This window comes from Protopterus annectens, chromosome 6.part0 (genome assembly GCF_019279795.1).
Source record: "Protopterus annectens isolate FY-2018-M chromosome 6.part0, PAN1.0, whole genome shotgun sequence".
Taxonomy (NCBI): Eukaryota; Metazoa; Chordata; order Ceratodontiformes; family Protopteridae; genus Protopterus; species Protopterus annectens.
Window position 1 is genome coordinate 227,417,342 of NC_056737.1, and position 26,741 is coordinate 227,444,082.

At 41.4% G+C, this 26,741-nt stretch overlaps 1 protein-coding gene across 1 annotated transcript in view; it reads right to left on the reverse strand.

Annotated features, from left to right (window-relative positions):
• Window positions 1-26,741, reverse strand: part of LOC122803808 (extracellular calcium-sensing receptor-like) — a 156,676-nt gene that overhangs the window by 102,170 nt on the left and 27,765 nt on the right. Inside the window, exon 3 of the mRNA XM_044073494.1 lies at window positions 1-300. This exon is cut by the window's left edge and continues 531 nt beyond it. Coding sequence (XP_043929429.1) covers window positions 1-300 — 300 coding nt within the window. The remainder of the gene's footprint in view (window positions 301-26,741) is intronic.

A 26,741-nucleotide genomic window follows, 5' to 3' on the forward strand; every position in this document is an offset into this window, starting at 1 on the left:
AGCAGAAGATGTCCTAATTATTTCACTTATATGTTGAATTTTCATCTCAGAATACACTGCAGGTATTGTTTGAAAAAAAGCAATGCAAACTCCAGCTTTGCTCAGTTCTTCTTTTACTTTAAGACTGCCTTGCAGGCCATAGTCACTGCTGTCAGACAGAAGTCCAACCCACGTCCAACTAAAATATCGGATTAAGTGGGCTATACAATTTGACTGGAAGAGATCCATTGGAATTGTTCTTAGAAAAGAAGGAAACTGATTTTTGTTACTTAAAGCCATAACAGTTGCTGCATGACTTATCTGGAAGAAATATTTAAAATCTGTTTTAGAATGGATAGATATAATTTTTGCTGACATTGTACTGTGCTATTTATTATAATAGCATTATAATATTACTGTTTGTCAAGTTCTACATATTGTATACATTTTAATGAACTAAATTTTTTTTTTTTTTTACAGCATGTACAGCTGTTCCTACCAGTTGCAGCAGTGCTTTGAAATAGTTATACTGATTTTTATATAAATACTAATAAATATGCTAGAGTCATAATTAGTGGAAAGTGAAGAAGATCCCCTCTTACAACCTCAACACAAATTGCTCGGTGCCTGAGTGTTCAAAACTACTGACTTGACAGAGCAGTCAAAACAAAACACAAGCAGTTCCCTTTTGAGAAGAAGACTGCATCCATACCATACCTCTCGACTGGCAGACATTGATAATAGAAACAAAGGCCCTTAAAAAGTAGAAACATCCTACTAAAAAAGGTAAGTATAAATACAGAATGTATATGCATTGCAGGTACATTAATGCTATTTTAACATCTTGCCAGGAATAAAGTAATGTATTCCTGTAAATCTAATTGGCGACGTGATTGTTGTGAGGCTTTCTCTGTTGGTAGGATGTATTGTAAACTGTCACAATCCATTTATGGCCATATCTTGGTTCGAAATAAGAAAGATAGAAAGAAAGCTTTGGCAAGAATGCAGTAGAATTTAAACATTTTATGAAAGAAGTGATTTGGACTTGGTCATGTGTCATTAGATTCTAGAGGAGGAAATTTTGGAACAATATTGAACAAGAAAGTGATGGAACATCAGCTTCATTGGGATGCTGATAACTGCCAATGTTTAACTGAATAGTGTCAAAGCTGTATTAAAACTATGAACAACTGCATAAAGTTAATGGTTATTTAAATAACTAAAGCACATTAGTTAAAGTGAATGATTTATTAATTGTTGTTAAACATGTATTCTTGGCCATGCATTTTAGGTGGTTCAAGATGCCATGTGATTATTTGGGCAAGATTATTAAAGCTGCTAAATTTGCATTTTGGTATTATTCTGATGTCATTTATTGAGATGAAAATAATAAAATTTTGCTTAAGGGACAAAATTTGTTGGTATTTGTTTGATTTTATTTTGGAGTTCCTCACACCAGCCTGCAAAGTAATAGTTTGTGCTTTTTGGGAGATTCAGTAAAAGCCATGTCAACAAATTGGAGCAAATAGCTGTGGTGGCACAGCCTTCCTCAAAGAGGGAAGCTGCAAGGCCATGAACAAGCTAAATCAGGAGCTCAAATGACAGCAGGGCAAACATGTGACAAGTATTAATGGCAAAGGCAACTGAAAAGTATGAGACGGAAGCCAAAAATTAATGGTAACGAGCAGCTGTACAATTATCCACCTACAACTAAGGAAATATATTCTGGCATACTCAGAATGCAAAATCTTAAAGTAGCATTGACAAGTAGAGTTGTCCTAGGCAAATAAATTGGCACTGTCTTGGCCAAATTGCACCTACAATAGAAAAGGAACTGTTAGCAATAGTGTGCGGATATAAGAAATTCCATGAATATGTACATATTAAATAGGGAAGGGAAAAGAGACAACAAACCTTTTAAAGCATACTCTAAAAAGTTGTTGCATGATGTACCTCTGAGACTGCAGATGATGTCACTTACTCTAGAGAACTGTATTCTGAAAGTGAAATAAGGACCCAGCAAGGAACTATACATAGCAGATAAACTACCTAGTGTATATTTACCAGAGAAACAGGAAGACTTGCTAGAGGAAGAACTAGAGATTCTTTCAGTATTAGTTTAGCTACCAAAAAAAAGAAAAAGGAAAAGCACTTTAGAGGTTTGCTGCTACTGACTTAAAAATGCCCCCACCCCCAGGTTACCCTTAGGATCCTCACTGGCCTAGGCTTTAAATTTGGGCATTGGCCTGGGGGTGAATTACAATAGCACTAGACGCAGCAAGGACACAAGGCACTGGGATGTTGGTCAGAATTCACATAAAAAATAATTTGTGCATAGGAACTGGTGTTCAAAGTTGACAAAATAACATTTTCCAACTAGCAGAGAAGGCATAAACTTAGGAGCAGGCTTAAATCATATCTTAAATGGTAAAGTGCAATGAAAGTGGAAGTAAAATATTTTTGGCCAAGCATATCTTTTTCAATCAAACTAGTTGTAGAGACCTGTGGCATCTACAATGAAAATCTAGCAAAACTCCAAATGAGGAAATTATATCATACCTAACTTAAAATCATCCATGGAGTAAAGTGGGTACTGATTTTTTTCAAAAGTCATGTACTTCATTAATGTGCATTATTATTTCAAGCTCCTTGACATAAGCTTGCAGACAGCAGGTAAAGTTGTCAGTGTATTACATAGGGGCATAATAGGAACATTACAAGTGATTGCAAGGACTATAAGATTCCTAACCATGTGTATTCATAAGCAGACATATTTAAAAGTTTTTGCCACCCTTTTTAAGCCTGTAATGTTTGTTACAGAAAGGTCTCTACAGATGGTCTCATTTGATGGTGTGATGTTACCACTAAGCCTGTCAGAGAATATAACTATTTTGTGGTCCAATTTAAGCAGGGATTATGAGATGAGGGGTGGGTTTATTTTATGTATTTGTTTTTGCGTTTGTCTTTCGTCGTAGAGTGCTGATCTCCATAGACCTTTTTCAGACTCAGCCCAGAAGCAGTGTCTGTTAAAGTGACTTGGTCAGAGTCACACAGTTAGGCAAAGGAGGCTGAGGGAATCAAACCTACAACTAATCCACAAGAAAAATGTTAACTCCTTAATCCTCTAAGCCAACTGCCAGACCAGCTTCAAGTAGGATCCAGAATTGTAAGGACCAGGTCAAGGACATTAGAGATTCCTAGTTTTACACTTTGCTTCAATGCAGTGGTATTAACAATATCTAGAAAAAGCTGAACATTTTCATTATTGAGGCAGAAGTATGGTTACCAATACTTGGTCAATTGAAGTTCCCTAGTGAGAAGGAGTTTATTTTGTATTTAATGCCTCAATAGTATTATGGTCATTTCCATTATCTTTGGTGGGCATTGATGTGAATTTGGAGGTGCAATGAAGTAATAGCTGGATTTGATGTTAGTGAGCACCAGGTTAGGGTCATGTGTAATTTAATGTGATGTGATTGTGTTTTGTACAAAAACAGATATACCTTAGCAAGTTAGTCAAGAGCCTGAAGGAATAAAATCTGGTAAAGCCTGGTACAGAGGAAGTGCTGCCATTACTCTTAAACTATGTCCCAGTAACTATAAAAATATAAATGGGTTCAGGTTGCAGGAGGGCCTCAAGTTCTGACATTTTTCTATTTAAACTCCTAGCAGTGAGCAGTGTCACCATGATGTTTTCCGAGTTTGAATCTGCTACACTGGGATGTATGAGTCTGCTACACTTGGATGTACATGAAGGGGACTCTGCCTAAAAGAAGGCTCTATAGAGATAGCAAATATTTAGTCAATATACAGAAGCCCTGGTATGAAAGGTATAAGCCATCCCCAGCAAAACAGAAAGTCTTACCTACCATCTCATTCCAGGCCAAAACATACCGGATCCCCCTTAGACTGAGAATGACTACTAACCCAGTTCTGAAAGCTAGCTATCTTCTCCATGTATATCAGCATTATCCTTAATGAAGGAAAACTACTGTAAACCAAGATCTTTTCTGCCTCTAATACTTGCTCTATTCTTGTCCAGTCTGGAGAGTGTAGAGTCTATGACTAAAACATTGTTTTATGCTCTTAAGACCTGATGTTCTCATATTTGGCAGTAGTCAGCAATATCAAAATCAGAAATGCAGAAGATCTGCACATAAGGAGGCATTTAGAAATGTTATAAGGCTACACTATATGAGGAATTAACTATCCAAACAAAAAAATCTCATGAGAAAGAAATCAAGCAAAAGCCATAAGCACTCTCAGCTCACAAATGGGGACACTGTCTCTCACCACCTCAACTACTAATGGGTGAAAACTTGAAAAGCAGATCATCTACTTCATCATTGATGGCTAAAACCAACACAATGTAAAGGAAATGCTCAAAAGAAATTATTAGAGAAAGAATTTCTATTGTGATAAAACCTGCAGAAGTCAACAATGTTACAGGTTGGAGACAAAGTAGAAATAGAATATCTATGACCAAGTCTGCATCCTGAAGCTGGAGTAGAAGGTTAAGGCAGCTGGACATTTTCTACGTAGTTTATGGGAAGCTAAAAGAAAGATTAAGAGGAATCATAGACATCAATAAAAGAGAAATACATCAAAATAAGGTTTCTCAATGAGTAATATGAAGTGTTGCAGCCAGTCCTGTCACAAGAAAACACAGATTGTTAAAACAGTGAGTACAGAGGTACAAATGGAGAGAGAGAGAGAGAGAGAGAGAGAGAGAGAGACTCCTGAAGCTGTGTATCCTAAAACAGCTGTAGTACAGCAAGCACAGCCCCCTAAAGCAACACCAGATATCAAATGTGAACAGTCCTATTAAATTCTGCAGATATAGAAGTCAACTGAAGGAACCAGAGGCGCATATTAAAATTATACAGTTAAAACTTATTTCAAGTGTTTTGAAGTTTAATTTATTGAAATATGTTTTTGAATATGCAATGTGGTAAATAGTTCTTCTAGAAAGTTGAATTGGAATATTTATTTTACTAAAAGAATAATATGCTGCCTCTGATGAAAAATTTATTTTCACTAAACACAGTCAGACAAACCTGGTAAACATAAGTAAAATAAAATAAAGAAATAAATACATAAAAATCATAACTGTTCCTCCTAGTGAGTAATATCCTTGACACACCATTTCTTATTTTACTTTAAAATGTAACATGATTATTATTGTGAATAGCCCGGGAAAAAAGGCTAAACACATAGTTTTTCCTAGAAAGTAAAATATCTTCTGGTGCAGGAAAAAGGGGTTGCACATCATGTTAGATGATATATCTATTTATTGCAATCCTTGGAATGGTTTGTATTTAACTTAAAATGCCTCCTACAAGAAATTTATCCTAACTTCTGTGAAAAGAATACTAAATTGTATGCATAACTTGTGGTATAGTAGTGTTAATACTCCACAGTTTGGTTATAAAGTAGGGTGACTTATGTGTTAGGCTGCATTCCCTCAGTGCATTTGTATGAGTTTTTGCTGAGTACTTAGAAAGACATATTGTAGATGAACTGACAATCTCCAAACTGCCCCTATATATATATATATATATATATATATATATATATATATATATATATATATATATATATATATATATATGTATAGAGGGAGAGAGAGAAAGAGAGAGAGAGTGTGTGTGTGTGTGTGTGTGTGTGTGTGTGTGTGTGTGTGTGTGTGTGTATCATAAAATGGTTTGTATGTCTTATGCCCAGTGATTGCTGTGATAAGCTACAGCTCCCCAACAGCCTTGCTTTGGATTGTGGATAATCACCAAATGAATGAATAATGTATAAACTAAAAAGATACATTTTATTTAATATAAATGGATTCAAAGTACATTTTCTTTAAATAGCTTTATAGGGTTAATCAAGAACTATAAAGGGATATAGACAGGGAGCATCTTTGCTACATTCTTGTACAGAATCAAAGGGGTGAGCAAATATGTTATTTGTCCTAATTAATAATTAGTATTTCAGTACTTGTATAAATATTCTGAATGACATTAATATATATTTCTAGATATACATAATATTCTGATGAACTCTAAAGGTTAAATTTTAACTTAACTTTCATAAAAGGTAAGACATCTTGTTTTAATTATTGTCAATAGATTGTTTTACCTGCATTATAAAGGTTGCCCCAGCCAGTGATTTTCCAAATCAAAACTCAGACTGAAAACCAGAAAGTATTTTATCAAGGGAAATAAGACTTCTGTTATTTATTACTGTAGTTAAGATACAGTATTCAGTGTTTCAGATGGGTACTGGGCTGTAGTTACAAACATTTTCTGAAGTTTCTGTTTTTTTTTATTAGGATTATATTTGCCCTTTTCATGGAATCAAGAATTCCAGCTTGCTATGCAAAAACAATGTCACTGAGATAACTGATAATTCAGAAACAGGTCTGATAAAAACCTGATGGAAATCCGTTTAGCCACAGAGAATCCCCTTGCTATAATTGTATAACATTTTTAATGTGTTTCGAAACAGGAATATTACCTACATTTCTTTTTTCTTCGGAAGCCATGTTTAGACAAGTATAAAATACTGTGTGTCTTTTACTAGTTTTACTGCACATCCCCTAGAGAACCCTTTCAAGTATTCAGAGAAAGGGTGCATATCCATGAGAGGAACTACAGAGGACATTAATAAACTGATAATATGATTTTTAGCATTCTTCTTCTGTCATCTGTTAGAAATGTTCATGTTTTATCAGCAAAGTTGATTTTGTAACATTTATTTTGAATTGTTCGTCCAGTCCTTAGCTGTGTTCCTGTTCAACTCCTAGATGAACTTTGTTTGATAATGGCTATACAACAAACTATACTCTCAATCTATCGTGTATTCTTTTCATGCTCATATCTTAACCCTACTATCAACCTTCTCTCAGATGCCTATCATGCACTCCTACAATTTCTTCCATCTCTGTCTCTACCGTCTTCCCTGTATCTTTTCAGTATACTTTTACCTCACTCTAATGACTTGCCTCATACCAACATAAATTCTTAAAAAAAACACCTGCCTTTCTGAAACTTCTTCACTGTTTCCCCCCCCCCAAGACAGTAATGTATGAAACGTGAAATGTAAATATATGTAGTGTTTACCGAATATGTGTAATGTTATTCACAGATGTGTACTGCATAATGTAGTTCAATTATTTGTTCAGCTATTTGTGCGGTGCTTTTCTCCCCAGGCCTCTGCTGAAAACGGGAACGTTTGACACAGTTGGACTTTCCTGGTAGACAAAAATTAAGTAAATAAAAATATACACTTATGCAGATAATCTTTTCTTAGGTTCATCTAAACCAGTGCAAAAAAAAAATGCATTCATTAATCCAAAATAGTAGACCTTCTCAACTATCTCAATATGCTTCTTTAAACTGTAAATATTAATGATATTGCAGATAGCTTTCATGGACTCTCAACTTATATTTATGATACATGTTATAAAATATTCTAATAAGTAATAATTAATTGCTTAGGAGCTTCATAAAATCCACATCTTTTACCCAGACAATAAAATGTACTACATATTAATGAGATACTTATACATTTCTTGTGAATATGCTTAATGCAACATAATCCAAACTGTGTAAAATAGACAGTTAATAATGTATCATTTAAAAGAAGAAAAAAAAACCTTTAAACATAAATAAAAATCAGTTCTACAAAAAATGCATACATTCTGATAATAGAGTGCCTGATTTTTGGTTCAGAGTCCCCTAAATATCTATTATATTTGCCCATAAGCTAAACACACACACACACACACACACACACACACACACACACACACACACACACACACACACACACACACACACTCACACACACACACAAACACACACAGGTTTTTGCCTTTTTTAATAGGTATTACTGAAAGTGGATCTAATCTAGCTTTGGGGTAATTTATAAAACAGCATTTCAATTAGCATATAATAAAACAGAAATGCTATTTGAAACATATGTATTTATGTTTCTGATACATATTTTGCATATGCTAACATTTTTTCTTTGAGAACTACATTGCATCTCATTCACAAGGAAGCTAAAGATTTCTAATTGGCTGCATCACTGGACTTTAACTGGTTCATAGACCCTGTTATTTTATGATTTCTTATTAGCAAACTCAAAGTATATATACAATTCATATCCTGGATTCACTTCTGTACATTTAGCACCAAGCAACAAGCACCCTTCAGCACTCAGTGTTTCCATAGCAGGTACAGGTTTTACAAGGTTCGGTTGCTAGCCCAAGGCCCAACCCTTCTCAGAGGGTGCACCACACACTCACACCTAGGGCCAATTTAGAGTGTCCAATCCACTTACTGTATGTCTTTGAAGGGAACCCACATGAATGCAGGGAGGACATGAAGACTCCACAAAGAAGGCACTCCTGCTGAGAATTGAAATGGAGAGCCTCTTGATATGAGGTGACAGTGCTAACCACTATATCACTGCACCATCCATATAATGCATATAAAAAAAAAATAGAAAGACTAGAAAAAGAAAATACAGTGTGGAAGCGATACAATAAAACTCAGGTGGTCAATAAAAGGAAAATCATGTTCAGTTTTGGAAAAGTCCTGAAGCTGTAAGTTTGAGCTAATTTTCATCACTGGAGATGAGAACTAAATCTGTACTTTTTCAAGTGACACATAATTTCACTGGCAGTAATAATATTTTTTAAATTGACAATTTCAGCCCTAATAAAAAAAAAAATCCCTGAGATTCATGAAGCCGTTTTTTTCTGTGCAGGAACAGTGTAGCTGTTTCTGCACGGAATATGACCTCCGAGTGATCCAGCAAACAGCTGATCTGACGTGCGTGACTACACTCTTCCTGCACAGATTCAGCTGTAGATTGCTAATTACCACATCTGCTGGTGAAAAACATGTAAATGAGGTGAATTAGTGAGTTATCAAGCAGCCAGGTATCCATGCAGGAACAGTGTTATTTGCAGAAGTGTATTTGGTTACTAATCAAATACATTTCTGCAAATAACAAAACGGAGGCATGACAGCTCTCAAAAAAGCATGTATTACAGTGGTTAGGCATGCCAATGGCCATTGCAAATAACAAAATGGAGGCATGACAGCTCTCAAAAAAGCATGTATTACAGTGGTTAGGCATGCCAATGGCCAAATATATGGCCATTGACATGGAAAACCATTTTTTGTCTGATCTCGGCTGTTCAAGCATAGGGCAGTGGTGCGCAAATGGGATTGTGCCGAAAATAAAAAGAAAAGTGTGAAAACTCAATTTTAAGGAAAATCTGCAATCTGTTATTATAGTCTATGGAATGCAGAATGAAAACAATACCAGAGAACACTGGTTGTCAAGTGGAAAGGCTCTGTGTAAGTGCAATAACTATGGACTAATACAGTGGGGTATGCAAATGATGGAAAATTTACGGAATCACAAAAATCTTCTAAGTCCCAAACTGTACCTAACCGTGTAGGTGCTCTAGCATGATGGTGTAACTAGGGGAGCAACAGACATTAAAAAGGGGGTGTGTAAGGCATGTTGTAAGCACATTGGAGCCCTAAGGCACAGAGATAAGCTTAGCTAAGCACAGCTAAGCAAGGGGGTCTGTCTGTATTGTCTTATTCCATGAACTGAGAAGCATGTGGCACCCAGGGGAAAGCCATTTCTTACTGTTTACATAAGCTAAATGGGTTTTCATGGCACACACCCACTCCAAAACAAAACAAAAATGGAAATAGCAAGACTGTTTACATTTGGGTACTGGGTTTGCGTGGTGTGCCTTGGGGCTTAAAATGGGAGGAAATGGGAAGGGGAAAAAGAAAAAAAGGAAAAATAGGAGAATTAAAGCAATTAAGTAGAAATAACATAGCTGGTAGGTGGAATGTATCATAGTCAGCCAATCATACAGGCAACATCTACAGCACAACAGTATAAAGTATGGAAACACCTTACAGTCTGGTTTTCCAACAAACTCTGCGCCATTGGTGTACACATGCGGGGGCATTTTAACAGGAAAAATGTTAGGGTCTGCCTTTGCTTTGATCCATCAGTATGTGCTAGAGGCTGACAGCAGAGAGGAGGTTAATGCTGACAACCGCCACAGACAGAGGAAGAGGAGAAGAGTGTTGAGACCCAGGGTTACCTATCAGGGGCTACATAATCTGGAGATAGTAGAGCACTATGGCATAGACAAAGACATCCTTCAGCAAATCATTGAGCTGTGCCAGCCTCAACTCAGACCTAGAACCAACAGAGGGAAACACATGCCAGTGGATACCAAGGTATGTGTAGCCTTAAGAATTTTAGCTGCTGGTATTTTCCAAAGACCTACTGGGTACATCATGGGGATCTCACAGGCATCTGCATCCAGGTTTCTCCATCAGTTCCTGGATGCCATGCTACCACATACCGGTGAGCACATTTACTTCCTCAACACCCGTGAGGAGAGGACCAGCAATATGTGTCTCTTCCACCATGTAGCAGAATACCCAGAGGTACTGGGTGCCATAGACTGCACTCACATCCACATCAAAGCACCACCCGGTGAACAGGCTAGAGTCTGCATAAACCACAAGGGCTTCCCATCCATCAACTGCCAGATCATGTGCAATGCCCAGGGCATTATCATGAATGTGTGCGCTGGCAGCCCTGGAAGATATCACGGCTCCTACATCTGGCATTCCTCACAGCTATACCAAGAATTTGCCAGTGGAGACATCCCATATGGCCATCTGATGGGGATGCTGGTTATACACTGAAGGCGTGGATGATGACTCCCATCGGAAATGCGCACACACCCACTCAAGAATGGCATAATGAGGCACACGCACAAACCAGGATCATTATAGAGCATATATTTGGGATACTCAAGTCACGGTTCACTGCCTTGACATATCTGGTGGAGCCTTGCAGTACTGTCCATTCACATGTCACACATGTTCATAGTATGTGCCATGCTACACAATATGATCCTGCAGAAACAGCAGGAACAGCATGGAGAAGGACCAAACAGCCCCCCACCATTGCCAAGGTCCCCACAGGCACAGAGGGACTCACAGGAGGAGGGCCCTGAGCCTGCTCCTGTAGGCAGGCAGAGGTGTGAGCAGTATGCCCTGGCCTTGGCAAAGAGACAATGCATAGCACACATACTGACACTGTAGGGACCCCAGGGACTGACACCTCTCTCTGACTCGCACACACAGTAAAATGGATGACATATACATCACATTACCTGTAATTTATCATGTACAGGCAGTGTACTGTGTGCATCCAACACAGGCGGCCCTCAAGCACCATCCTCACAACTGCAGCAGCCACAAAGTAAGTCAGTCTTCTTAACAATAAATGAATCAAGTAGCATGTTTTGCCAGCATATTTATGGTAATGCTGCATGCATGCAAGGGAATGGGGTGGCCTACTGGGATAGCAGCACACAATTGACAAATTGACAAATGTGGGACACCAGGAAATGTCTGGCCAAAACTGGCCTCCACATGCTTTGCAGTAGTACCCAAGTTGGCAAATCCCACTGCAGTATATGTGTGGGGACAACTAACTGGGGGGTCATAGGTCACAGGCATGGATATCAGTGTGGGGTACCCATACCCCCCCACACCCACACAGCAAGTCAGCTGTAGAACACCAGAGAGAAATGTCTGGTAAAGGTACACCAATGGTGGCAATGTTGAATTACCCACCTACAAACTCACAGAGTGATAACACAGCAGGACACGCAGTTGCAGTAAGGCTATGAAGGGTAAGAAGTCTGAAACTCAAATGTATGCCATTACAATTTGACCTGTGCCCTTTATTGATATGCCTCTAGTCTCCAAGCCAGGGCACAATAGTATGATAAATGGAACCAAAATGTAAAGCAAATATCAGCACAGTCTGAGCAAATGTCTACAGTTGACAGGTGTGCCCCCCCATATACCCACACAAATGCAGTAACATGTATGTTTGCAGGGAAATAGCAGCATAGCACACATTGGCAGGGCTGTACCAATACACATAAAAACATGTTGCCTGTCCAGAATATACAGGTGTCAATGAGGTATGTGTATGTGTGGTTAATACTGTCACTATCTGGCCAGCATGTTCTCCTGGCTGTTGTCTTGTAGTGCCCTAGGTATAGTGCTGTCTTTGAAAGGGCCATGTGCAGATAACTGCAGTGCCAACTATTATGCATGTCAGTGATACCTACTGCTCTGCCACTGGCATACCTGGAAGTCACAGCGCTATGTGGAATATACTACACATATAATAGACTTCTTGAAATCTGTGTAGCCGGGTGCTAAGGCTTTTGTGAATATAGTGCTTTCAAGTACTGTTGCCAGGGTTATTTTCAATAATCATTTTTTTATGTTTGCCTTTACATATAATGGACATGCCTGCACAGTAGAATACACTCTGTACCCACACTCATAACCCCCAAATTCTGACAACAAGACATCTGGACAAGGGCAAAAATAAAAGTGGAACAAAGGCACACTGATAGGCATGTGTTGTAAATATTCCCCTTACATACTGAGAAAGTTGGTAGGGTGAGAGGTTTTTAGTAGCAGGAATTATCTGAAGGTTATGTAGTCTGAAACAGTAATGTCTGTCATTATTTTGTAACATCACTCTTCAATTATATGTAACTAACTTGCCATAAAAACACAAGTTTACATAGAAAGTATGAAACCTCTAGCCAAACACCTGGACAACCTGGCAAAAAATATACAGGTGAGAGGTATGCCCACACAAGGATATGACATCTCAGGTTAGAAAGATACCACACAATCAGGAGATCCCCAGCCAGTATATCACCAGGTTGCTGAACTGATTACACAGCCATGTCATTACTAAACTGGCTGTAGCCACACCTCATAAATGGCCTTGTTGGGCAAGAATTTACGTAGCTGTTCTCATAATATTGGTCTATACATCATACAACTAATATTCCTCTGGTAAAGCACTGTGATGATCTGAGGATGTCTGGCACTAGGTAATGACACAATACATTGCAATTTCAGACTACAGATATGTCAGAAAATGTCTGCTAAACATAACAAGTACCCTGAGGAAAGTCCTGTGTACTCCTGAGAGATATGGCTGTAGCACACAAAACCCTCGACTGGAGTACACCTATCTCTGGAATGGAGTCCCACTCTAACTGTAGAAGGTCACACTGGGCATACTCTTACACTTAGAGAATCACAGGACATGTTGGAACACACACTGGAATATATGACTATATTGTGTACATATGACTGTGCATACAGACAGCTATGTACATCTCAGCTATCCCCACACATGCACACATCAGACAGGATTACCCTCAGCTAGCTGTAGGTGGCCCAGATGGGATATATCTGCATCTGTTGCATGAGATACACACACACACACACACACACATATATATATATATATATATATATATATATATATATATATATATATGTATATAGGCAACAGACAACAACATATGTCATGCATACACACACAGAGATGTGGGGAACTGAGAGACAGACAATGATACAGAGAGAAACACAGGGGCACACAGAGTGAGTTACACACAGATACCCTAAATGGCATACAGTGATGTTCTGCTGTGGACAGTGGCATACCAGTTGTAAACAGTTGGATGTGCCAGCATAAAAGGTGAGCTCTATTGTGTAACAGTACTGAGGTTGGGTTTATAATCTCACATCACCTGCCTGTGTGTGTGTCCATAGGTCTAAGTAGTGGGAGACTCTTCCCACTCAGTACACTTCACATTGTACTACCTCACAAGATCTGCTGCTGTCATTCACCTTAGAAGTACCATTGGACACTGATCACCCCTATAAGCTCTGTAGCACACGAGATAACTGTGTAACACTATAGTACAAATAACTAGATAGGTAGGGGTTCTAATCACAATACTGGCAACTGTGTGTGTAATAGTTGTGTATGTAAGAGGGTGGGAGTGTGTGTTTGTTTGTAGGTGAAACAGCTTTAGGCCATTCCATCCACAACACTTCCCAGTGGCCCACTTTATCAGTCCTGATGATGTAATTTCCCTTATCAGCACCTTTGGCCAACTGTCAGCCCAGTAAACTCTGTAGCATGTGTGATAACTGTGTAACACTATACTACAAATCACTAGCTAGACAGGGGTTCAAATCTCAGATCTGGCAAATGAGTATATGTTTGTAATTTGAAGCATTTTGATAAGTCTCCCACCCACTACCTTACTTTATCACTCCTGCTGATGTCATTCCTCTTATCAGCACTTTGGCCAGTTGTCAGCCCAATAAGCTCTGTAGCATGTGCTTTAACTGTGTAACACTATAGTACAAATAACTAGATAGGCAGGGGTTCTACTGTCAGATCTGGCAAATGTGGGTGTGTGTATGTTTGTAGGAGGAAGTATTAAGTTTCCCACCCACTGCCCTACTTTATCAGTCCTTCTTATTCCCCTTATCAGCACCTTTGGCCAGTTGTTAGTCCAGTAAGCTCTGTAGTGCATGTGATAACTGTATAACAATATAGTACAAATAACTAAATAGGCAGGGGGTTCAACTCTCAGATCTGGCAAATGTGTGTGTGTGTGTGTGTAAGTGTGTGGATAAGTGAGTATGTTTGTTGGAAGAAGTATTTTGATAAGTTCCCCACCCACTGGCCTACTTTATCAGTCATGCTGATGTCACTTCCCTTATAGGTTCATAGGTGTGAACTAGGCTAATGGCCCTGGAGCCTTTACAAGCCTAGCCCATAGAAGTAATCTGCCATTGTGCCACCCAATGTTAGTTTCCAGTGCCTCTATCAAGTAGAGCCACTGGAGTGATCCCTGGGGTCAACCTTCTATTACCCATCCACTCATCAAGATTTGTCTGGAACAGGGTCAGCTAGGTGCTTTGCTTGACATGTATGGGAAGTCTATTCCAGGGCATGTGCAGTCTCTGAGTGAGGAACCTGTCCCTCCAGCATCTTGTGCTGATTGTGGTGATGAGGTTGAGGTCCCTGCAGTGTGTGATGCAGAGGGATTGGGATGTCTTTAGATGTAGCATTTCTAAAAGAGCTGGGTGAAGTCAAGCAGAGATTGCCTTTAAGTAGGTGATATGAGACAGAGAATAGCTGGAGTCTTTTGAATCTGTCTGTGTAGGACATGTGTTTAATGCCTAGGATCCTCTTTGTGAGTTATGTCTGTGGCATCTCCAGCTGTTGCAGGTGTCTAGTGAGGTACATGCCAAATGGGCATTATACTTGATGATTGGTCTAATGAGGGAAGAATACACAGAAATGATGACCTCTTTCTTCCTGGATGCAAAACCCTTGGCAATATGATGTGCCACATAGAAGGATTTCCTGGCCACAGTGGCAATGTGGTGTTTGAAGGAGAGTTATATGTCAGCCTGTATCCCCAGATTTCATATAACACCTACAGTATTCAGTGGGCTCCCATCAATGTGGTACTTAGTGGGAACTGAATTTTTACCAAAGGGGCTGATGATGCATTGTGTGGTGTTAAGCTTCAGGTCATGGTTTCCACACCAGTCAGTGGTCTCAGTGATGCCTTTCTATAGGACGTCTGCATCACTTGTGGAGTTAATGATGGCTCCCAGCTTGCAGCTGTCTGTGAACTTGGTAAGCCTGAGTTCCTTTGTGTTGGCCTGGACTCCTGAGAAGTAGATGCTGAACAGGAGAGTACCCAAGAGTGATCCCTGTGGGTCTCCACTTGTGACTGGTTGGCAGTCTGACTTGGAACTTGCTACTTTCACACTGTGTGTTCTATCTGTGAGACAATTTGCAACCCCCCTAGTGATATAGGGGTTGATGCCTAGTTTGGTGGGTTCATCAATAATTCCCAACTGAGGAATGGTATCAAAAGCCTTGGCCAGATTGATGTAGGCTGCATGCAATGTCTTACGATCATACACAGCCCTGGTGACTGACTCAAAGAAGTTAACCAGGTTGAGCAGGTATGATCTCCCTTTCACAAAGCCAACCTGTATGGGGTCCAGAGGTAGGAGATTACCTATATCTTTGTCAATCAGGTCCCTGATGATGTGCTCCATAGCTGTACATATCAGATTCATCAGGCTAAGGGACTGATAATTCCCAAGGTTTGTAGTCGCTAATCCTTTATGGGGAAGGATGACTGTAGCAGTGCACCATTTGAGAGGGACAACGCCTGAGGTGAGAGTGTGGTTTAGCAGAGCACACAGATGTGGTGCCAGGTATCTTTGTACTTCATGTAGGACACAGCCAGGGATATTTTTGGGTCCCATGGAAGCTGTATTGTTGTCAGTGGACATTACAGGTTTAACTTGTGCTGCAGTAATTCTGGGAGCCTAGCATTCTTCTGGCATTCTGACTGTTTCCTTAGGGAGGAGAGGAGTAAAGCTAGCACTGAATGTGTTGTCAAGAAAATTGGCAATATCTGTTGGCTCAGTATAGGAGGTAGCATTGTGCAATAACTCAGACACTTCTGGGTATTGCTGTGGAGGTTCTTGATATAACTATCAAAGGCTTTGTGATTGTTGTCAGTGTCTGCTGCAATTCTGCCATCATAGCTGGCATTAGATGATATCATGAGGGATCTCAAGTTGTTGTTGAGGCTAATAAAGGAGTTTTACCACTCTTGGGATTCCACTTTTTCTGCAACTGTATCTTCCTTCTGTTGTACAGGTTATTAATGGCAGGGGACCACCAGATTGGTCTCCAGTGTTTGGAGGAGAGTGTCATGGTTCTGTTGGGTATGGCTGGTTCTGTGCATTTATGTAAATGTTTGTACAGTGCATTTGTGTATGATTTGGCAGTCATGCAGGTATTTTCCTTAGGCATTGGTGCTGTGAAGTTAGCCACCTCTGTTTTTAGGAGTACAAAGTCAGCTTTGGAGAAGTTTTTCAAGGTGGTTACCTTTGTGGGGGTGTGGGTGAGATGTGGATTTCCATGGTAATTAATTTATGGTTGGATCTGACCAGGTAGGGATTAACTACTGTTGTCAAGCAATGGTCCCATATGTTAGTAATCAACACAGGTCAAGGATGTTGCTTCCTCTACTGAATGTCAGAATGAGCTGGTCCAGGGCATTGGAACTGTTGAATTCCAGGAAGCATTGGGCCAGTGTATTGCTGCTTGTGTATCTTTCCCAGTTGATGGAGGGGTAGTTGATGTCTCCTAGTATGAGAGTTTTGGGATGTACCGTGATAGATTTCAGGGTGTTGAGGAATGTGGACTGAGAGACCAGGGACATGGATTTGAACCTGTAGCAGGCTATGACTTGGATTGCACTATTAACCAATGTCAGTTGTACCTGAAGTATCTCAGATGCATTATGCTGGGATACTAGTCTGGAGGTGTGCATATCCTTTATGAATATGGAGACACCACCGCCTTTGGAGCTGTGGTCCATGTTTTGGGGCTGACAGGTGTGGAATGAGTTATAGCCTGGTAGTGCAAGAGTGCTCTCTGCTGCTGTAAACCAGGTCTCTGTTGCAGCAGAAATGTGAATGTTCTTCATTTCGAGAAGTGCTATGAGTGACTGCATCTCAACATTTAGATGTCTAGTATTGAGCAGCATGACCCTCAGATTGCATTTATATATAGCTGTTATGGTGGTAATATGATTTGGAACACCACCCAAAAAAGCACTGTAGGGATGGCAAGACACTTAGCCAGTACCTGGAAACCCAGGGGTGACAGATGCAGGCCATCTCTGGCAAGCCATCACAGTTTGTCAATCATGTCATCCTAAGCAGACAGATACTGAATCCCCAGAGAATGACACCAGATATTTAAGCCAATTGTTGAAGTCAATTATTTGCTGTTTGTACTGTGTTATCATTCTGGGTGACAGTAGTATACTGCTCAGGATTACTGTCATACCTGCCTGGCCCACATAATCTGAGAGCTCCACCATGACTCTTTTCATGTAATCCAGGGAAATGTGTTTCAGGTCATTCACACACATGGACAATGACAGAGTGATAATTTTAGTTGTTGTGGAGTGACCTGACTGGGTATGTTATGTGTTGGATTCTGGCACCTGATAGACAGCTGACTGTTACCTTCTCCATATTCAACCTAGTGAGTGGGACATCTGTGTGCCTCACTATTGTGTCACCTATAATTACTGTATTTGGCAAGGTGGTTAGCCTTAGGGGCTTAGGTTGAGGGGCACACTGTGTAGGTGGGATATGTGTCCTGTGGTTTGTGGTGTGTTGTGGTTGAGTGGGTGTCTGTCTTGGTGGTCTCTGCTGTTTGAGTAAATGTCTATTGAGTGCCTCTGTGAAAGTGGTTGTGTGTTTTTGTTTGTATGTCCGAGCTGTGATAGTGGGTGTTCTGGAGGAGTATGTGTTCCATGTGGTGTGGTGCAGGTGTTGACCCTTCTCCTCTTGATCAGCTAGTCCAGTATTTGCTGCAGAGTGCATATCTTCTAATTTGGTGATATAGAGGTATCTCTCACAAGTCTGACTTTTGGGAGTTTAGGGGAGAGGGTTGTCTGTGTACATGAGGCAGTTGCAACAGTGCCTCAAAATGCCCAAGTGCACCAGGATAATGGGCAAAATCTTGCCAAGAGGGGTGGTCATAACTACTAAGTACTGGAGCTAATTCCATGAAGAACAACTACTGCTGATGGCTGTCATGTGTGCTAGAATAATACATACAAAATCCTGTTGAAGTGCAAAGCTATTAGGCTATTTGAAGTGCAAAAGTGAAAGAACTAGCAAGATCTAAGGGAAAAACTGAAGGCAGACTTTCTGGCACCTGTAATAGCTTATCTTAGCTGTGCAGTTATCAGCACCTTTGGCAAGTTCTCAGCCCAGTAAGCTCTGTAGCACATGTGATAAGTGCATAACACTATAATACAAGTAACTAGATAGGTAGGGGGTTCTATTCTCAGATCAAGCATGTGTGTGTGTGTGTGTGTGTGTGTGTGTGTGTGTGTGTGTGTGTGTGTAAGTATGTATGTTTGTAGGAAGACGTATTTTGATACATTTCCCACCCACTGCCCTGCTTTATCGGTCCTGCTGACGTAATTCCCCTTATCAGCATCTTTGGTCAGTTGTCAACCCAGTAAGCTCTGTAGCTCATGTGATAACTGTGTAACGCTATAGTACAAATAACTAGATAGGCAGGGCTTCTAATCTCAATACTGGCAAGTAAGTGTGTGTGTTACACCATTTTGAGTTGTATACCACCCTGTAAACTTCCCATCACCCTACTTTACTAGGCCTGGTGATGTCATTCACCTTAGAAATACCTTGGGACTAGATGAAATCGTGTATGTTCTGGGGTGCATCTGATAACTGCATAACACTATAGTAGAAATAACTAAATAGAGAGGGGTTTTATTCTCAATACTGGCAATTTTTTGTGTGTGTGTGTGTGTGTGTGTGTGTGTGTGTGTGTGTGTGTGTGTGTGTGTGTGTGTGTGTGTGTGTGCATGTGTGTGTGTGTGTTTGTGTAACACATACATAATGTGTGGGTTATACCATTTTGAGTTGTGTACCACTCTGTACACTTCCCATCACCCTACTTTACAAGGCCTGCTGATGTCATTCACCTTATAAGTACCTTGGAATAAAATGAAATCATGTGAGCTCTGTGGTGCATCTGATAACTGTGTAACACTATAGTAGTAATAACTAGATAGGTAAGGGTTCTAATCTCAGTACTGGCAACTGTGTGTGTGTGTTTGGGTGAAGATCATATCCTGTTTGGCTGATACCATGTTTATGTGTGTACCATCCATGCCTGTTTACCACCTCCCAATGCCATTACTTTATATAGTGTAATGGCATCAGCCTCACATGCAGCAGGTTAAACCATTGTGCAGGCCATACCAGTCCTCTATACAGATGTCTATGGAATATCCAGATGTTTGCAACCTATATGTGGTCTGTGTCCCTTAACAATGCCCATGTATGTGATATTGTTGCCAAATCACCCACAGTTAGCGTAGTGACACACATGCCAGCATCAGGTATCATACCTGGCTGAAACATCATGCTGATACAACGTCTGCTACACTATCACTTGTCCAGGCTTATAGGGGCAATATATGACTCCACATGCTATTTCTGGTGGATTATCTCACCATCCATGAAGGCATTCAGAACATTACATGTTGTCAGAGGTAGTGTGTTATGCCCCATGCATATAATCTATATGGGGCATGTCATGTGTATGTAGTACTACAATACATCAAAGTGGATATGTAGGTTTACTAATCTGTCTATTGCCAACTGTGTTTGTGTTACTGTATGCACATCCCCTGTGTTAGTCCATACTGTGTGTATGCAAAGGATATACCATTTTTGTCTCCCTGTTCCCCCTGGTGAACTCAGGAATACATACCACAAACCTGTCATACACAGTATCATGCATGCCCTCATCAAGTACATCATGGTTGAGTGTATGGGAAAGAAATGGCAGGGCCAACAGGTGTTGACAGGTGAATCTTTTGCAGTTAATGTAATGGCTACTGAGGGACCTGCTGATAGTACTGCAGTAACATGTTCTGTATGTATGAGCCTGTGGTACTACACAACCCTGAGGTGACATGTCTGAAGGCTACATGTCTGTGACAAGGAATATGTATGTATGCAAGGTCACACTGTCCGACAACAGTGTCCATCACACACTGTTGCATGCATACACACCTGGCACATGTACATATAAAGCTGTACCTTGCCTATGACATGGTTATTGTATTCACAATTTGCCATACTCCCTCTTAGGAATGTCTGCAGAGCCACATCCTGCAGACACAGACACCTGGAACACAAACAGATCACAGCATGTCAGACTACATTCAGTCAGTGGTACTAACAGCAATATTGCATCCTGGATAATAAGGTACATACACCTGTATGTGTACCCATAACAAATGCAAGCAGATAACACCTTACATAGTATTACATAGCTACACTGTACTATAATCACCCTGTGTATCAGACCCATATTAACATTTTCCTGCATCGATGTTAGGGATGACATGGATGTTGCACAGGTATCTTCATATGCACATTGTGTGGTGTTGGTTTGCCAGAGGCCTAGGCTAGGCCATATGGTTGACATCATGTGTGTGTGTGTTTGGAAGGGTATCCAATAGATGGGCTGTGCAGAGGTGCTGTGTGTGTCTGGAGGTGACCTGCCTGTGATACAGATGTGTGTGTGTGTATGTAAGCACACAGTCATGCCATGTGGAAGCCCTACACAGGGGTATGTTGGACAGCTTTGGACTGTACATGGCAGGGTGTCCAGTTCACCATCTCCAGCCCTGGACATGGGAACTGGTCCTGCCAGGGGTATCACTAGCACCACCAGGCTCAAGGTCAGATGCAGTACTGCTTCCTAATGGTCACTGCTGTCTGCTGGATCCATGCCCCTGATGGGACCGGCCAGGACCACATGCCCATGACCTCCACTGGTGTGATGTGGACAGCAACCCCCCCCCCCTTTAGTAGTGCTGGTGTCATTGCCACTATGGGAGTGTGAAGGTGCACAGCCCCATAGACTCTCAGCTGTTGTTGATGCTGACTTATGTCCATGTGGCTGATGCCCATCTCCTACCACACACTCTAGTACAGACATGCCACGGTCGAGGATTGCAAAGGTCTCACCCCACTGTCTATTCATGAGCTCAATATTTTCACGTGTGGCCTCAACAAGGTCATGTATATCGCCACATATATCACTAATAGTTGCATCCACCATCCTGAGTATTTGTCTGGTGTAGCATTCACTACATGCCTGTGCATCCATGACAGCCTGAAACATGCGCCTGGTGACACCTGCTGTGTCACTTGTGACAGCGGTTTGATGAGCAGTAGTCCTCCTGCGAGCACTCCTGTCCATCCGCCTGTGTGGGACCTCGCCTGCACTCTGGCTATGGCCAGTGGCTACACTCACACCGGTCATAGTCACCCCTCTAGCTTGTTCCATGCCACCACCTGCCAACTGTCTATCATCTGAGGCCACTAGTAATGGGTTATGTGTCTGCATTGTCACTGTGTGCAGGGATGGTATGAACAAGAGTGGGATGCCAACCAATGACACAGATTCAGTCCCTGACAACCCCACCTGTACCTCACTATTCCTATCATCATTGTCAGAGTCTGCAGAGACAATGACATCAGTTTACAAGCAGGAGGGACCCTGAGCCCCATCGCCACCTGTGAGGGGAAGACAACATATGTACATTAATACCTGCACTTTGAGGTCGGCTGGTGCACACACACACACACACACACACACACACACACACACACACACACACACACACACACACACACACACACACACACACATGCACACACGCACACACATACACACACACACACACACACACACACACACACACACACACACACACACACACACACACACACACACACAGACACTTACAGGTGAGGTTGCACAAATCTGTTACACAGATCTCACATTACCCAAATGGTGACATGCATGACACGCAGCCCTCAACATCATGCATTGCAGCCAGTTTTACTACATGTAACTAACAATATAGAGCTCTGGGATATGTAAGTACTGTTAGTAGGTGATGGCCCTTCCCCAGCACAGACTGTACCCATGTACATATCATTGCTGTTCACCTGTATAGAACAGTGGCAAGTACTACAGGACATATCTCACAACTGTACAGATCTTTGCAGGATGTGTAGATGGCTGGCTCATATGTTTGCTCTGTTTCTCATAACCCCTGTGTTTGGCTGCTTCATAACTGGGATGTTCTGAGGAGTGATGTCACTGATTAATAAGATACATTTGAGTTTCAGACCTCCAAACCAGCAGTAAATGGATGGTCACACAATTCTTGTTACACCAACAACCTTCTAAGCTTACAGTGGATATGATGAGTGTACACAACCCTGTTAACATGCCATGTTCTTATAATATATAAGATGATACCACAAAATGCATTCAACTATATTATCCACCTTTCATGTGACATATGACCTGTGCAATCCAATTGATAAACAAACAAATGTGTTACATGTAAAATATTATGAATGACATATGTACAATACGGTGGCTGCATAAGTGTGCACACCCTTAAAATGATACTTTGTTGAAGCACCTTGCAAGTGACTTAGAGCATTCACTCTCCTTGGGAAGGTGTCTATCAGCATGGCACATCTTGACTTGGCATTATTTGGTCACACTTCCTTGCAAAGTTCCCCCAACTCTGTCAGATTGCAAGGGCAGTTCATCTGCACAGCCCTCATCAGGTCACACTGGAGTTTTGCTATGGGGTTTAGGTCTAGGCTCTGGCTGGGCCAATCAATAACCATGAGTGTGTTCAGGTGGAGCCATTCTTAAGTAGCTTTGGATGTATGCTTCCGGTCTTTGCCATGAAGCAAAACAGTGGAAAATAACTGAGTGTACAAAGCACATATAACTGAGAAAAACACTCAGTCAGGCACACTGGTCACCAGAAAACTCCAAGTAATCCACAAACATGGTTTGGGCCTTTGTCATGTTGAAGGCTGACATCCCTTCCCATCCTCAGCATTCTTGCAGATGCTTGATGGATGTGGGCCAGACATTAGTGTTATTGTGAACTGTTCAGAATTCCCACCACCATGACTACAGGCTCAGTTTTGGCTTTAGAACAGCATCCCCACAGCTAGCCAATGCCACCAGCATAATTTACCAGGGGGATTGTGGTCTTCATGTGAAGAGAAGTGTTGCTTGTGCACCACACGTACCTTTTGGTATTGTGGCTGTGAAGTCAATCCATAGTCTTATTACACCATAACACATTTTTACACATGCCTTTTGGAGACTTGATGTGCTGTATTGCAAGTTGTATCCACCCCTGGATGTTTTTGTTGTGGGGAAATGCATCTATTTTCTGATCCTACCCCATAGGCCAAACTTGTGCAGAATATGGGAGATTGTTCTCACATGTAGTACACAACACCTGTACTTGCAAGAGATTCTTGCAACACCCTCAGTGTTGCTGTATATCTCCCAACAGCCTCCCTGACCAGGTTTGGGCTTATGTTTTCATCAGTTTTGGAAAGATGTCAGAGTCTTTTCAACAGCACTGTTGTCCCATATTCAATCCACCTTTTGATGACTGTCTCCAATGTGTTGCATGGTGTATGCAATGCTGTGGTAATGGTGTTGTACCCTACTCCTGAGTGATACCTTTCAAATATGAGATCCCCTTTGATGCTTTGTAAGCTATCTGCAAGCCATGATTGTTGCTGTTGCAGTCAGCTGAGCAAATGTCATGACTATCCTACTTGGACAGCAGACTGTTATTTGGTGTTACTCAGAGTGCCTTTACTTGATGACAGGTGTGTACTCAAGCACACCGAATGCTGTCAGTAAATCACAAGCTGCTGCAATAAAATATTATCTGAAGGGTGTGCATACGTATGCATCCAGCTTATTGTAAGGTTTGTATACTCCATATTTGGTGCACAGCAGATTGATTGGTTTTGCAATTGAATTGTTCATGTTATGGATCACAGTAAAAGTTGGAAAAGGTGTGGACTGACATATTGTGGTCTCAGTTTGTATATATTACAGTGCATACATTTTATATCCACTGTATAAGAGAAATGTTTCACACATGTCCCTACCTTAGGCCATTTCTCCTCCCATTTTACTGGTCTCTGTCCAGAAGTCTTGCACTAACAGGTTGTAAGGTAAGCTACAGGAATGTTGCATTCACTTCAGATAGGACGCTGTGGTGACCACTGTGATACAATGCAGTTAACCCCACCACAAGTGAACATGCACATAAAGCAATACAGCTATGACTGACAGTTGTGTGCATGGTAAAATACATGCCCTTCACATGCCTAGGGTATTAGCAAACTACAACAGAACAATTCCATACTCATCAACTTCAGGCTGCTTTCCCACATGAACGGAGGGACCTGGGTAGTTGTGGAAGAGAGGTATTGTCTTCAGACTCACATGTGGCATTGGTACAGGATAGATGCAGTATGTCTGCACATTAACAGTACAACCCCCTATACTACACAATTTGCTGTCCTTCATCATAGATGTGCACTTCAGTGCATTAGAAACCCCCATCCACAACTACAATTTGACCTGACACATGTACGTAGATACTCTACAGCTACAAGTATGTCTGCTACACTAGTCTAGTAATCCCACTGGGGACTTACCTGCATGCTCCTCATCCATTGTCTGGGTGCCACCCACTTCCAGCATGTGGGGGTCTGTACCCTGATATTGTACTAGGATGGGGTGCCCCAAGGTTGGTGAGGAGCTCCTTGGTGGGTGTCAGTGGGGCCTGCATAGCTGGGCCCCCACCTGTGGCTGTGCAGTGCCTGGCCATGGCAGCAGTCCTTTGCAGGGCCTGGCTTATGAGGTTGGTTGCACGATGCCAGACCTGCTCGTATGTATGTGCATGCAAGCCAATATCGTTTACCCTGTGGTCAGGGTCATCCCACAGGGTGGACCTCTCCCACAGATGTTGCTGGCTTCGGCCAAACATTATTGCATGGTGCTGTAGTACGGCTTCTATTATAATGGTTGTTTCAGCCACTGAAAATGTTGCCCATTGCTGATGCGATACTGCACTTGGAAGACATAAACAGGGAAACACATCACAGCACCTCATACATTTGGCAACAGTATATACAGAACCTGCACATGTACATTGAATACCAGTAGCCACCACTCACAACCACACCATACCCCTGTAATCTATCAGCACAGTTTCTGCTTGCATTGCACTCCTGGTCCTGATGTGTCATATTGCCCTCATTGAGGGCCAGTTAATTGCATAATCCTCTAGTCCTCATTGGCCATCTTCCATGTGAATGGGTGTGGATAGTGCTGAGGCTTGGTGTGACTACAGTGTGTAATGGAGCTGGGAGTACATGCCTGAGTTCATTTAGGATGCAGACAGAGATGTTATCATGTCCCATGGATACTTATGTGTGTTGCCTTTCAGTAGGCAATATGTACCTGCTCACTGGTGATAAGGGGAGGGGAGGGGTGCGGATGCTGCGCATATCCACCTATAGTGATGCAGAGTCAGGGGGATGATGTTTGCCCTAACCCTATCTGCAGCAGGCTGGCTATAGCTATGTTGTGTGTGCATGTGGTGTGATTGACCACCATTACAGGTTGGGTTTGTTTGTTGCCTCTAAGACTGCAGACATATGGGAAGATGGCCTTGTGATTGACCTTGGTGGATGTGTCCATAGTTAGCCTTACAGTAATCCACCTGTGACCTTATATGCTTGTTCAGACAATGGCTAACTTGATGTCAGGTTGGTGCCTGGTCCTACTTTGCCCTGAACAGCCAATATAGGGACCAAGTCTCTGGTTTGTGTATTGCTGCTCCCCACAAAGGGGATTGCTCTACTTTGATGGAGGCAGGTTTTACAAGTAAGATATTGCTGAGTCCATACAGCTATGTAGGTGTTCATATAGCTGTTTGTAGTAGACATGGACACAAAGTCATAACACAGTTGGACACCTCTCCAATTTCAAAGTGATAATCATGCTTATTGTAGTATCCATGGCTGTGTCAGGCCAATGCAACAACCAGTAGCTGTAGAAATATCACTCTGTTGGATGCACAGTAGCTAAGATTACACATGTGTACATGTACAGCTTAATTAACTAACATTTTACATCCCATGTCTGTTGTTATGAGGTGGCCAAATACACCAACTCATACTGACGTGCACGGATAATACCTGATATACATTTCTGTTCTATGTCAGTATGGCATACTGTATTCACACTCTTGCTGCCCAGTTATCCAT